This window comes from Tachypleus tridentatus, chromosome 13 (genome assembly GCF_004210375.1).
Source record: "Tachypleus tridentatus isolate NWPU-2018 chromosome 13, ASM421037v1, whole genome shotgun sequence".
NCBI classification, from domain to species: Eukaryota; Metazoa; Arthropoda; class Merostomata; order Xiphosura; family Limulidae; genus Tachypleus; species Tachypleus tridentatus.
The window spans coordinates 150,423,877-150,439,846 of record NC_134837.1 but is presented as its reverse complement, the minus strand read 5'-3'; the positions used below and the strand labels follow the sequence as shown (position 1 = coordinate 150,439,846).

General features: G+C 39.5%; 1 protein-coding gene across 3 annotated transcripts in view; it reads left to right on the top strand.

Moving 5' to 3' along the window:
• Positions 1-15,970, top strand: part of LOC143238031 (sodium/hydrogen exchanger 6-like) — an 83,110-nt gene that overhangs the window by 41,979 nt on the left and 25,161 nt on the right. For all 3 annotated transcript variants that reach the window (XM_076477924.1, XM_076477923.1, XM_076477925.1), the window contains exons 8-9: positions 247-352; positions 7,723-7,811. In XM_076477924.1, the coding sequence (XP_076334039.1) occupies positions 247-352; positions 7,723-7,811 (195 nt within the window). The remainder of the gene's footprint in view (positions 1-246; positions 353-7,722; positions 7,812-15,970) is intronic.

The window sequence follows — 15,970 nt, the reverse complement described above, 5'->3', positions numbered from 1 at the left end:
TTCTCTATTTAATATGTAAAACTTGAACATTAAGAAATTGAATAGTAGCTTATGATACTGGAAAAGTACTATTTTATTTCTCCATAGTTAAACTTCAGTTCACTTCAATTTAATTAGAGAAAGCAAATAATTTCACGTGTTTTTATACATATACAATAATATTAAAGTAAATATAAAAAAGTATTTTTTTGAATTTAATTCGTAAACATAATGAATTACATGGGTATTAACCTTAACACTATTTACCTTACAAAGTTCAGCCGTCTCAATGATTTTCCATTGTTGGAATCATCCCTGTTTCTACTGATGTCCTACAGTACATTTCTTATATCTGAAGCTGCTGATTTGTCTGGTTAGTTTTGATGATCTTTGAAGCCTGTGTATTGTTTTTTTCAAAGCCATACTGGATTTGTATATTATTTTAATTTTATTGCATATGAATACATTTTTAAAACATTTCTGTAATTCATTAAAGTAAATACTTTTGTATGATGTGTATTTTTTTTTTATTTTTTTTATATTTGAGATTATTCACAAGTAGCATTATATAATAAGATTAGCTGAGAAATTGTGTAGATTTATATAGCCCCTCGGTGTGGATTCCTGTACGTGGTGAGGGGACCTCCTAGGGAAGGTTCTGTTCTATCTGGTTACCTTCTCTGGGATCTACACATCCACCCACTTGTTTGTCGTGCGTGGCGACTCGTGAAGGGGAGGAGAGGATCCTGGTGGTTGAGGGGTCCAACCCTAACACACCACTTTGGCCTCGAATTCCTGTAGACGGGCGGCCTTTGGGTGGCCCCCCTTGGGTCAATCGGCTGGTCCACTTGGGCTAGTCAACCAAGTACCAGTGTTGGAAGTTCTCAACGGGTATTGTGGACATTGTGCCTGATGCTGGTGTTTGGATATAGTGCTCACGAAACCCTGGCGTTGCTGCATTGTCCTTGCGTGACTTTATAGGGCTCCATGGTGGGTGGGGTCAGTGGGTACCGAAATTTTTTCTTTTTCCTATGGATCCTCCAAAAAAACAGTCAATGGGTAAGCGACCACGTATTGAATACTCAGAACAGCAGTCTTCAACATCAGTAACACACGTACCTCATTTTCTTATATTACATTCTCTTTCGGAAAAACCTTTAGGGCAAATGTCCCCTTTTTTTTTATTCAAAAGGGACAAGAGGGATTTGCTGGCTCTCCAAAGTCAGTAAAGAAACTTTGATCTGGTGACATATTGGTTGAAACATCCACATCCCAACACAGTGAACTCCTCTTGAATTCAAAGGCAATTGGGGATATACCTATTGAGGTTACACCCCATGCTACCTTGAATTCTTCACGAGGAGTTATTGTTGAAAGGGATTTGAAGAACGTTCCCGAGTCAGAGATTCTCGCTGGTCTCTCCACTCAAGGAGTTTCTGCAGTGAGGCACATCTCCACTCGCAAAGATGGAATTACACTGCGAACAAATACCCTCGTTTTAACATTTACTTCACCACGTGCACCTGCCACCATCAAGGCAGGTTATCTCATTTGCAGGGTTCGGCCATACATACCAAACCCTCTTCGATGTTTCCAATGTCAGAGATTCGGTCACTCAAAGACATCTTGTCGTGGTTCCCTGACATGTGCTCGTTGTGGAGGCAAGGACCACGATGCCTGTGACAGTGACATGAACCCATATTGCGTAAACTGCAATGGTTCTCACCCCTCTTACCTTCATTCTTGCCCAAAATGGTTGGAGGAAAAAGAGGTGCAGCGTTTGAAAACGACACATAACATTAGTTATCCTGAGGCTCGGAAATTCGTGTCCACAACTCCATCTCGGACATATGCTGCTGCACTTCATTCCACAACTACAGTGGGAGTGCAGACAGATCTCTCTGTGCCTCCAAGAGAATCGTTTTCAAAACAAATGAAAAGCCTTTTGACTTCCGTGGTTAAAAAGGTTGATGAATCGACTTCCACACCCATCTCTGTTCCTCCCATACCTTCCAACAAACCTCAAGATCCACGTCCTTCAGTTTCAAATACAGGCATTTCTTCTGATACATCTTTTTCTCCCACCACAAGAGACAAAACAATTATTCGTTCACGTCCTCAGTCACTGGATTCCCCTTCCAATAACAAAAACCTGCCCACCCGACCCAGAGCAGGATCCATGGAGGTTGATAGACCTCCTCCAACTAAAGACAGTAAAGAAAAAAGACGTGGTCGTAAACCGAAGGGTTCTCCAGCCACTTCACCTACCCGTTCTTAAAAATGGCCACCTTGATACAGTGGAACTGTCGAGGTTTACGTTCTAATCTGGATGATATCAAAACGCTGATTACTTCCTACCATCCTGTTTGTCTTTCTTCACAAGAAACATTTCTCAAAACTGCTGATACTTTCTCCATTCGACAGTTTTCTCTGTACAGAAATGACAGGTTGTGTGAAGGTCGAGTACATGGAGGGGTGGCACTGTTGGTTGATCAACACATGCCCACCCTGTTTTTGTCACTCAACACACCCTTGGAGGCTGTAGCCATCCGTGTTTCCTTGGGTCATACCATCACTGTTTGTTCTCTGTACCTGTCCCCTGGAGAGACATATGATCAATTAGATCTTGATGCTCTCGTTGAACAATTGCCATCTCCATTTCTAATCCTTGGGGATTTTAATGGACATCATCCTCTCTGGGGAAGTGCTATTATTGATAGGAGGGGCCGATCTGTAGAGCGGATGCTCTCTGATCACAATCTTTCTCTTTTCAATACTGGTTCTTCCACTTACTTTCATGCACCTAGTCAGTCTTTTACCGCTATTGATCTCTCAGTTTGCTCCCCTTCATTATTCTCCCATTTTTCATGGAGGGTTGACAGTAATCCACTAGGCAGTGATCATTTTCCGATTCTTTTGAGAGAGACTGGCCGTGGTCAATGCCACCCTACCCATGTGCCCCGGTGGAAGCTGGATCAGGCAGACTGGTCCATTTCACTGCTCTCGCAGAACTTGATCCTGCCATCGTAAATCAGCCATCAATAGACGACTGTGTAGCAGCGGCAACTGACTGTATTACACATGCAGCTGCTCAGTGTATTCCTAATACTTCGACACATTTTCCAGGATATCCTCGTCCGTGGTGGAATCCTGCTTGCCACTTAGCACGGAAGGCTCAAAAGCGGGCCTGGGATACTTTTCGTAGATATCCCACACTTTCAAACCGGGTTGCTTTCCAACGGGTCCATGTACATGCTAGGTGGGGAAGACGTCAAAGCCAGAAGGAATCTTGGATTAAGTTCACAACCAGCATATCTTCTACCACCAGTTCCAAGATCATATGGTACAGGATTCAAAAGGTTAATGGGCACTACAATTCTGTCCCCCTCTCGATCTTACTCTCTGATGGTTAGGAGGTGACTGATGTTCGGAACATCGCTAACACTCTAGGTGAAAGCTTTTGCCGGGTATCTAGCACTTCTGCTTGTTCCTCCACCTTCCTGGCCATCAAGACTCGGGCAGAGCGATCACCTCTTTCCTTTCGAACTGACTGTTTCTTTGACTATAATTGTCCCTTTACCCTGGTGGAACTAAAAATGGCCCTTCATTGGTCTGCCAGTACGTCTGTTGGACCTGATGATATTCATTATGACATGCTGCACCATCTATCTCCTGCTTCTCTTGATGTCCTTCTGATTGTTTTCAACCGGATCTGGCAGGAGAATGTTTTTCCTGATGCCTGGTGCCAGGCTATTATTTTACCTTTCTCTAAGCCAGGGAAAGATCCCAAGATTCCTTCAAACTACCGTCCAATTGCTTTGACGAGCTGTCTCTGTAAGACATTAGAAAGGATGGTTAATGCTCGTCTTGTTTGGTTCTTTGAATCAAACAACCTCCTCTCGCCCACCCAGTGTGGGTTCCGTCGACAGCACTCCACCGCAGACCACCTAATTCGTCTTGAAACATCTATCAGAGAAGCCTTTCTCAACCGCCAACATCTTGTATCAATATTCTTTGACATAGAGAAGGCTTACGACACAACATGGAGGTATGGCGTTTTGTGAGACCTCCATACATATGGGTTACGTGGCCATCTACCCATGTTTATTAAAAAATTTTTAATGGACAGGAGATTCAAAGTTCGTGTGGGTTCGACACTTTCCCATTCTTTTGTACAGGAACTTGGAGTCTCTCAAGGCTGTGTATTGAGTGTTACACTCTTCAGTATAAAGATAAATGCCATCACTGAACAACTCCCTCTCACTGTTGCGAATGGGCTGTATGTCGACGACTTTCACGTCTCATGTCAGTCGTCAAACATGAGATATCTTGAGCGGCAACTACAAACTGCCCTCAATTGTGCACAGAAGTGGACTCTGGCGAACGGCTTTAATTTCTCTCTCTCCAAAACTGTATGCATGCACTTTTGCCATCGACGGGGTATTCACCCTGATCCTGAACTTCATATCAGTGAAGTTTTGCTGCCAGTGGTCCCGGAGACCAAGTTCTTGGGGCTTATCTTTGATCGTAAACTGACCTTTATACCACACTTAAAGCAGCTTCGGGTCAAATGCACAAGAGCACTGAACATCCTCTGTGTTCTCTCTTCTTCCAGTTGGGGGGCAGATCGCTGTTCAATGTTAAAGGTATATCGTGCTCTTATTAGGTCGAAACTCTAAATGGATCAATGGTCTAGGGCTCTGCCAGACCCTCGGCCTTAAAATGCTGGACCCTATTCATCACCAATGACTTCGACTCTGCACTGGCTTTTCGTACCTCTCCAGTTCAAAGTGTATACATTGAATCTCATGCACCTTCTCTACACCTTTGCTGTTTGCAACTATCTTTACAATATACTTCGAAATTTCATACCTTTCCAAAGCATCCCACCTGGAAATGTGTTTTCCTTCCTCGGTGGGCAGTACTTTTTCAGAACAGACGATCTGTCATTGCTCCGTTTGGCCTTCGTGATCCGGCGCAATTGGATGAATTGGGTCTGTCCTTGGATAACATTGCAGATTCCACAGGTCAGCCCATCCCACCATGGCTTATTACAGCCCCCAAATGTGACCTTTCTTTCAGTCACCTAAAAAAGGCAGATACTCCTGATTGGAAGTACCATCTTTTATTCAATGAATATCTTTCAAACAATCATTCAGTTCCCATTTATATAGATGGTTCCAAATCAGGTAATTCAGTGGGCTCTGCTATGGTTTGCTATGGGTTAGTAGTTGCGTGCAGAATCCCTTTTACAGCTTCTGTGTTAACTGCTGAACTGTATGCCATATCTCTTGCCCTGGATCATATTGCAGCTGAGCAGTACTCCAACTCCACTATTTATACTGATTCGCTTAGTTCTAATCTTGTCTTGGAATCGCTACACGTTAGCTCACATCCTATTCTCTCTGATATTCGAAACCGACTGGCCCATTTCTCATTAGCAGCTACTTCAATGCAGTTTTTCTGGATACCAGGCCATGTTGGTATTCGTGGGAACGAGCTTGCAGACATTACAGCTAAATATGTCTGCTTCAGCACCATCACTCCTATGCCTATTCCGTACATGGACTATGGTGTTGTCTTCAAGGCTCGGCTCCGTGCCAGCTGGCAGTCCACTTGGAGTGAGCAACGCGACAACAAACTTTTTCAAATCAAACCCAAAATTGGGCTTTGGCTATCTAGCTTCCATAAAGTTTGGAAGGAGGAAGTTGTTCTCACTAGGCTATGCATTGGTCACAGTTTTTTAACTCATCATTTTCTTTTATCTGGAACTGATGCACCAATGTGTAGTTTGTGTAACATTCAAATCACTATCAGCCACGTTTTACTTTCTTGCCATCGCTACAATTCTCAACGACGGAAATATTTTAAACATATTTTTTCCCAGGGTCAGTCTGTAACATTGGACAGAGTTATTGGTGATGGTGACTCTGTCCACCTTGATAATGTTTTTAATTTTTTAATGGCCATTAATTTTTTTTAATCTCATTTAAGTGTTGCATATTTATTCATTACACTTTTTTAATTGTGGTTCCTTTTTTACAGTTTTAATATCTATCCTTCAATTTGACATTGGACAATGACCAGAACATTAAATAACTCGACACCAGGACTGGAAAGGCCAACTTCAGGTGACTAACGCTCCTGTTTGAACTACTCGTTAGTCATCCTGGCGTGTTGTTATTGTACTTTTGCTGCATATCATTTCACACTTTTACTACTTAACTTTTTAGTACTTTTTAGTACTGGCCATACTGACTCATAACCCGGAACCAGGACTGGAAAGACCAACTTCAGGTGACTGACGGTGGTTTTTATACTTACCTGTTAGTCTTCCTGGCGGGTTATGATCATTACCATTTTGCTAGAGTAAATATTTTACAACTTTGAAGACTGGATGTTACCATTGGTTTTTACACCATTTTCTGTTTTAATTGCTGTTTTGTTTTTACCTTCATTTACTTTTACAAATTCTACTCCATTTACTTGACTTTATCTTTTTACTGGACATTTGGATACTCATTGTTACAATTTTGCTATGTATCTTTTAAAACTTCTATTATTTTACATTTTGATACTGGTTGCTATGACACATAACCCGGAACCAGGACTGGAAAGACCAACTTCAGGTGACTGACGGTGGTTCTTGAACTTACCTGTTAGTCTTCCTGGCGGGTTTTGATCATTACCTTTTTGCTAGAGTAAATACCTTACAACTTCTTATACTCTGCCTTCTATCTTAACATTGTAGACTAGGTGTCAACATTGGTTTTATACTTTTTTGTTTTACCTTCATTTCCATTTATGTCTATTACTACATTTATTTTTTTATTTTATTTTTTACATTTTTACCGAATGTCTGGCGCAGATAGCCTCGCTGCTTTGTGCCATAAAACACTAAATCAATCAATCAATCAATCAGATTTATATAGAAAGTAACTTGGCACCTGTCAAAAGTTCCGAAAAATATTTCGCCTTTTTTTTTTCAATTTGCCTTAAGGAGCTTGAAAGCAGAATGTGTAAACAGAGCAATTAACTTAGTTTCTTTCTGTAGATGGAAGTTTGTACATAAAGAAGTATTCAGGCTACATAGATACAAGTTTAAGGTTTTGTAAACTTGTAGATCATGTGAGAATAAAACTTAACTTTATGAATCTTTCTTTAGGGTTTTTTGGAAACAAAGGAATTTAGAATGAGATAATATAAAACTTTGAACCATAAATAAATTATAATTCTGATATCATTGACAAATATTGGTCATGAAATAGCTTAATTAAATTTTATATGTAATTGTGTAAAATCTTGTGCTATTCACAGGAAAGGATACCTGTAAGAAAGGAATTGAAAAGTTTCAATTTAGTACACAATTGCTTCTGTGAAATAACATAGTAAGCATATCACAGCTGTCTTAAAAGTTACCTACAGTAGGAAAACTGAAAAGATGGAATGAACTGTTATCATTAAATGCAATGTATTATAAATTGTTTGAGAAAAGCACTTAACATTATTAAACAGGTAAGTCTCTAAACTCCAGTTATAATGAACACGTGTTATTAAAGAAAAATATCAAATTTGACATTTTTGTGATTGAAAAGTGGTTAATCTAATTTTAAAGTGTTTTTTTTTTGTAATGGGTAAACACTTTTGATATGAACAAAACAAAGTTGATATAACTGAACCTCTCAGCAAAATCCCAGTAGTATTTCAGATTTTTTTTTTAATTGCTGATTTAATATATTTTAGGGATTGTTGCTGTTTTGTTCTGTGGAATATGTCAAGCTCATTATACATACAATAACTTATCTGATGAATCCAGGATTAGGACAAAGCAGGTAAGATAAGAATCTGTGCACTTTATTTTGTGTGGCCACAACAAATTATTCAAATAAACATATGTAGGTTGATCAGTTTTGGTTGTTGTTTTAATATGCTTTGTATTAAAAAAAAAGATGTATTGAACAATTTTGGCAAATTTTTTAACATTTCTTGGAAGAGGGAATTAGATTTTCATTAATTTTAAATGTTTTTGACAAAGTTTGGATTGTATTAATGGTAGAACTTGTTTTGCAGCTGGTTTAAAACAAATTTCATCAACCTCAATTACAAAATCAGTGATGTTGTATCTTGAATTTTTAAAAGAGCATCTCACAACAAAATTTGAGACATTGTAATTGATATTTTTCTGGTCCAGAAGAAGTTGATATGAATCTTGTGTTACTGCATACGTTTTCAATTTTCCATATGCCATGAATGCAGAATGTTTTTGTCAGCCAAGAATGCATATGCCTACATCAGTGCAAATGTGTGTATGTGATTGGTCACTTTAGTTTGTATGGAATACTTTGAATTAAAAATGGTTTGGTGAATTTTAAAGTGTTTTAAAAAAAATGGACTAGATTGCTATTAGTTTAAAGTCTGAACCCAAAACAGTTATTTTTGTAGTACGTTTTGTTTGAATTCACCAGTTTATTTTATTTCACTACATGCGAGAAAATACATTCCCTCAGGTGACTACCTACAAAATAAAAGGAGACTTCTGTAGATATTCTTACCTAGTAAAAGGTACATACCCAAACATTATGCATTAAAAATACTTTTATATCCACGCTAATATTTCTACATTTAATTATCAAATATTAGCTTTCATAGAGAATCGTAAACTTTTAAAACTATAGAGCTGAAAGATTTAAAATCTCTTCCAGCTGACATTTCTTTACATAACCTAACAGTTAGTGTACCTGAGTGCAACATGAGAGTGAAAGTCAAATCCCACTCTTCAGTCAAACAAGTGTAGCCCAAGGGTTGACGGTGGGTGCTTTATACTAGCTTCCTCTCCTCTGCGCCTTGGTGTGGATTCCTGTATGTGGTGAGGGGACCTCCCAGGGAAGGTTCTGTTCTATCTGGTTACCTTCTCTGGGATCTAAACATTCACCCACATGTTTGCCGTGCGTGGTGACCTGTAAAGGGGAGGAGAGGATCCTGGTGGTTGAGGGGTCCAACCCTAACACACAACTTTGGCCTTGAATTCCTGTAGACACGGGCAGCCTTTGGATGGCCCCCCTTGGATCAATTGGCTGGTCCACTTGGGCTAGAGTCAACCAAGTATCAGTGTTGGAAGTTCTCAATGGGTGTTGTGAACATTGTGCCTGATGCTGGTGTTTGGGTATAGTGCTCACGAAACCCTGGTGTTGCTGCAATGTCCTTGCGTGACATTGTAGTGTATCCCCTCATAGGGCTCCTTGTTGGGTAGGGTCAGTGGGTACCAAAATTTTCCTTTTTTCCTATTGATCCTCCTTCAAAAAATTGAAATAAAATAGTGAAGAAACAGTCAATAGGTAAACGACCACGTCTTGAACACTTTGAGCAGCAATCTTCAACATCTGTAACACACGTACCCCATTTTCTTATTACATTCTCTTTCAGAAAAATCTTTTAGGGCAAATGTTTCCATTTTTTATTCAGAAGGGACTAGAGGGTCTTGCTGGCTCTCCAAAGTCAGTAAAGAAGCTTCAATCTGGAGACACATTGATTGAAACATCCACAACCCAACAGGAGTGAACTCCTCTTGAATTCAAAGGCAATTAGGGATATACCTATTAAGGTTACCCCTCATGCTACCTTGAATTCATCACGAGGAGTTATTGTTGTGAGGGATTTTGAAGAATGTTCCCGAGTCAGAAATTCCTGCTGGTCTCTCCTCTCAAGGAGTTTCTGCAGTGAGGTGCATCTCCACTTGCAAAAATGGAGTTACACTGCCGACAAATACCATCGTTTTGACATTTACATCACCACGTGCACCTGCCACCATCAAGGCAGGTTATTTAATTTGCAGGGTACAGCCGTACATTCCAAACCCTCTCCGATGTTTCCAGTGTCAGAGGTTTGGCCACTCAGACGTCATGTCGTGGTTCTCTGACATGTGCTCGCTGTGGTGGCAAGGACCACGATGCCTATGAGTGTGACACAGACCCACATTGTGTCAACTGTGATGGTTCTCAGCCTTCCTACTTTGTTCTTGCACAAAATGGTTGGAGGAAAAAGAGGTGCAGTGGTTGAAAATGACCCATAACGTTAGTTATTCTGAGGCTTGGAAATTGCTGTCCACTACTTCATCTTGGACATATGCTGCTGCACTTCATTCCACAACGACAGTGGGAGTGCAGACAGATCTCTGTGTCTCCAAGAGAATCGTTGTCAAAACAAATGAAAAGCCTTTTGAACTCCAAGGTTAAAAAGGTTGAATCGACTTCCACATCCATCTCTGTTCCTCTCATACATTCCAACAAACCTCAATATCCACATCCTTCGATTTTAAATACAGGCACTTCTTCTGATACATCTTTTCCTCCCACCCCAAGATGCAAAACAATTATTTGTTCACGTCCTCAGTTACTGGAATCCCCTTCCAACAGCAAAGACCTGCCCCATGGACCCAGGGCAGGATCCATGGAGATCGATAGATCTCCTCCGACTGAGGACAGTAAATAAAAAAGACGTAGTCATAAACAGCCACTTTGCCTACCCGTCACTAAAAATGGCCACCTTGATACAATGGAACTGTCGAGGTTTACGTTCTAATCTGGATATCAAAACTCTGATTTTTTCCTATTATCCTGTGTGTCTTTCTTTACAAGAAACATTTCTAAAACCTGGTGATACATTCACCATTCGGCAGTTTTCTCTCTACAGAAATGACAGGCTGTGTGATGGACGAGTACATGGAGGGGTGGCACTATTGGTTGATCAGCATGTGCCCACCCTGTCTTTGTCACATAACACACTCTTGGAGGCCGTGTTTCCTTGGGTCATACCATCAATGTTTGTTCTCTCTACCTGTCCCCTGGAGAGACATATGATCAATCAGACCTTGATGCTCTCATTGAACAGTTGCTGTCTCCCTTTCCAATCCTGGGGGACTTTAATGGTCATCAGCCCCACTGGGGAAGTGCTGTTATTCTCTTTTCAATACTGGCTCTTCCACTTATTTTCATGCACCTAGTCAGTTCTTTACCACTATTGATCTCTCAGTTTGCTCCCCTTCATTATTCTCCCATTTTTCATGGAAGGCAGTGATCATTTTCCTATACTTTTGAGAGAGACTGGTTGTGGTTGATGCCACCCTACCTGCATGCACTGGTGGAAGCTGGATCAGGCAGACTGGTCCACTTTCACTGCTTTGGCAGAACTTGATCCTGCTATCGTGAATCAGTCATCAATAGATGACTGTTTGGCAGCAGTAACTGACTGTATTATACAAGCAGCTACTCAGTGTATTCCTAAAACCTCGACACGTTTTCCATGATATTCTCGTCCGTGGTGGAATCCTGCTTGCCACTTGGCACGAAAGGCTTAAAAAAGGGGCTGGGATACTTTCTGTAGATATCCCACACTTTTGAACCGTATCGCTTTCCAAGTGGCCCGTGCACATGCTAGGTGGGTAAGACGTCAAAGCCAGAAGGAATCTTGGATTAAGTTCCCAACTTGCATATCTTCTATCACCTGTTCCAAGTTCATATGGGACAGGATTTGAAAGGTTTGTGAGCACTACAATTCTGTCCCCCTCTCGATCTTACTCTCTGATGACCAAGAAGTGGCTGATTTCCAGAGAATCGCTGATACTCTAGGTGAAAGCTTTTGTTGAGTATCTAGCACTTCTGCTTGTTCCTCCACCTTCTTGGCCATCAAGACTTGGACAGAGCGTTCACCTCTTTCCTTTCGAACTGACTGTATCTTTCACTATAATTGTCCCTTTACATTGGTGGAACTGAAAATGGCCCTTCATTGGTCTGGCAGTATATCTGTTGGACCTGATGATGTACATTATGACATGCTGTGCTATCTCTCCTGCTTCTCTTGATATTCTTCTAATTGTTTTTAACTGGATCTGGCAGGAGAATGTTTTTCCTGGTGCCAGTCTATTATCTTACCATTCTCTAAGCCTGTGTAAGATCCCAAGAGTCCTTCAAACTACTGTCCAATTGCTTTGACAAGCTGTCTCTGTAAGACCTTAGAGAAGATGCTTAATGCTCATCTTGTTTGGTTCCTCAAATCAAACAACCTCCCCTCGCTCACCCAGTGTGGGTTCCTTCGACAGCACTCCACCACGGACCACCTAATTTGATTTAAAACATCGATCAGAGAAGCCTTTTTCAAATGCCAACATGTTGTATCAATATTCTTTGACATTGAGAAGGCTCATGACACAATATGGAGGTATGGCATTTTGTGAGACCTCCATATATATGGGTTACATGGCCATTTACTCATGTTTATTAAAAAAATTTTAATGGACAGGAAATTCCAAGTTTGTGTGGATTTGACATTTTCCTGTTCTTTTGTACAGGAACTTAGGGTCCCTCAGGGCTGTATTTTGAGTGTCACACTTTTCAGTATAAAGATAAATGCCATCACTGAACAACTCCCTCTCACTGTTGAGAATGCACTCTATGTCAACGACTTTCACATCTCGTGTCACTTGTCGAACATGAGATATATTGAGCGGCAACTGCAATCTGCCCTCAATCATGTACCGAAGTGGTTTACTGTGAACGACTTTAATTTTTCTCTCTAAATGCATGCACCTTTGCTGCCAACTGGGTATTCACCCTGATCCCAAACTCCATATCGGTGAAGTTTCGCTACCAGTGGTCCCTGAGACCAAGTTCTTGGGGCTTATCTTTGAACGTAAGCTGACCTATATACAACACTTAAAGCAGCTTCAGGTCAAATGCACAAGAGCACTGAACATCATCCGTGTCCTGTCTACCGCCAGTGTGGAAGTGGATCGATGTTCTATGTTAAAGATATATCGTGCTCTTATTTGATCAAAACTTGACTATGGATCAGTGGTCTATGGCTCTGCCAGACCCTCGGCCTTAAAGATGCAGGACCCCATTCATCATCAAGGACTTTGATTATGCACTGGAGCTTTCCACACCTCCCCAGTTCAAAGCTTGTACATAGAATCTCATGAACCCTCTCTGCACCTTTGCCGTTTGCAATTGTCATTACTATATTCTTAGAAACTTCGATCCTTACCAAAGCAATCCCACCTGGGGATGTTTTCCTTCCTCAGTGGGCCATACTTTTTCAGAACAGACGATCTGCTATTGCTCCTTTTGGCCTTCACATCCAGGTGCAATTGGATGAATTGGGTTTGTCCTTGGATAACTGAACATCTTTTGAACAATCATTCTGTTCCAATGTATACGGATAGTTCCAACTCAGGTAATTCTGTGGTATTTGCCATGGTTTGTTGTGGTTTGGTGGTTGCATGCAGAATCTCCTCTACAGCTTCTGTGTTCACTGCTGAAATGTACATCATATCTCATGTGCTGGATCATATTGAAGCTATGCAGTACTCCAACTGCACTATTTATACTGACTTGCTTAGTTCTCTACTGGCCCTGGGATCACTTCACTTTGGCTCACACCCTGTTCTTGCTGATATTCAAAACCAACTGGCCCATTTCTCATTAACATCTACTTCTATCCAGTTTTTCTGGATACCATGTTATGTTGGTATTCGCAGGAACGAGCTTGCAGACACGGCAACTAAATCTATCTGCTCTGGCAATATCACCACTTTACCTATTCTGTACGTGGACTGTGATCCTGTATTCAAGGCTTGGATCTGTGCCAGCTGGCAGTCCACTTGGAGTGAGCAACACGACAAGCTTTTTCAAATAAGACCCTCTATTGAACTTTGGCCGTCTAGATTCCGTAAGGTTCAGAAGGAGGAAGTTGTTCTAACTATACTATGCATTGGTCACAGTTTTTTAACTCATCATTTTCTTTTATCTGGAAATGTTGCACCAGTGTGTAGTTTGTGTCTCAAATTACTGTAAGCCACCATTTACTTTGTTGCCATATTACGACTCTCAACGACAGCACTATTTTAAACATGTTCTGTCCCAGGGTTTGTCTGTAACATTGGACAGTGTTATTGGTGATGGTGACACTGTCCACCTTGATAAAGTTTATAGTTTTTTAATGGCCATTGATCTTTTTAATCTCATTTAAGTGTTGGATATTTATTCATTACACCTTTTTAATTGAGATTACCTTTTCAATCTCTCTAATTCAATTTGAAATTAGAAAATGGCCAGAACATTAAATAACTCGACACCATGACTGGAAAGGCTAACTTCAGGTGACTAACACTGCTATTTGAACTATTTGTTTGAACTACCCGTTAGTTGTTCTGGCGAGTTGTTATAATTTTGCTGCATGTCTTTTAACACTTTTATTATTTTACCTTTTGGTACTGGCCATAATGACACACAACCTGCAACCAAGACTGGAAAGACCAACTTCAGGTGACTGACAGTGGTTCTTGTACTTACCTGTTAGTCTTCCTGGTGGGTTATGATCATTACCATTCTGCTACAGGAAGTCCTTTACAACTTTGTAGACTGGATGCCAACTTTGGTTTTATGCCATTTTCTGTTTTTAAATGCTGTTTTGTTTTCACCTTTGTTTCCTTTTACAAATTTTACTAGTGGTTCTTGTACTTACCTGTTAGTCTTCCTGGTGGGTTATGATCATTACCATTTTGCTAGAGAAAGTCCTTTACAACTTCTCTTACTCTGCTTTCTCTCTTAACATTGTAGACTAGGTTTCAATATTGGTTTTATGCTTTTTCTGTTTTTCAATGATGTTTTGTTTTACCATCATTTCCTTTTATGTATTCTACTATATTTCATTTATTTTTACCTTTTTACTGGATGTTTGGTGCAGATAGCCTAGCTGCTTTGTGCCATAAAACACTAAATCAATCAATCAACCTCTCCTCTGGTCTCTCTGAATGTTAGGAATGTCAGTGTAGCTTTGAACAAACATTCTAAAACAAAATTCTTTGTACAGTAACTAACTTTATAATATACATTTAGGAAGTATATTTAATTACCATATTCTATACAGATTAAAGTGGCTAATCATGGACAAGTTGTTACATTGATGCAAAGATGCACATTCTTGACAAATAAACTAAACTGATCCATAAAAGAATAAATTTTCTGCATTCACAGCATATTAAAAAATTTTAAGTTTTGCAATAAATTAAGATGCATTGTACTCTATCAGGACTGGTTTGGTGTCTCATTTTGCTGAGATGCTGTTCTGAACAATCAAGTTAATACAGTGCAACTTATTCGAGCTTCAGTAATTTTTTAATTCAATCATGAAACACGTTTTACAACTGATACAATCCAAACTCCACTGCCGAGTTTAGTTTTATTCAATTCTTAATTGAAATTTAAAAAATCTCAAATATTAAGAAATGAAAATTTTATAAAACTAGTTCTACAACTCGTATGAATTACACTTAATGGAATTTTAAAATATTAACTAAAGTATTTTTTTTAAATTAGTTGAAAGCTGTCACCATAATTTTTATGGAAACAACTGTTCAACATGTCTCTTATCTAACTTGATGCAAGTCTTTTTTTTCTGTTGAGTTACATTGATTTGAACAAAATCTAGTCTGGATCTTTATTTGTTGGTAGTATTGATGAATGTTTGATTCATTAATAAGTGTATGGAAGCAGCTCAAGATATTATCTTTAAAATTTGTAAACTATGTTCTAAGATGTTTTGGTAAAATTACAAAGAAATGAGCAAACAAATGGCAAGTGCATATCAATTACTTGTTGTCTAAAAGCTTTCACATTATAAATGAATTCTTACAATTTATTGTGGAGCACATAACACAGCATAAATTCTGAATTGAGATATGGTTTACAGACATCATTTTGACAGCCATCAATTTTCAAATTATGTATAGTTATATTTAATTAGTGACAAATGTATCTTGGGGGAAAATAAAATTCCGTTTTTCTGCAAACAAACAGTAATTATTTCAAGACAATCTCTGAAATGCAGAATGCAAATTTTTTGGCATGGAAATTTGGAATGCATGGACAAAAAGATAGTATGATCACTGATGTATTAAGTTTACTTTTAGTGTCTATTATTACAAATTATATTTCAC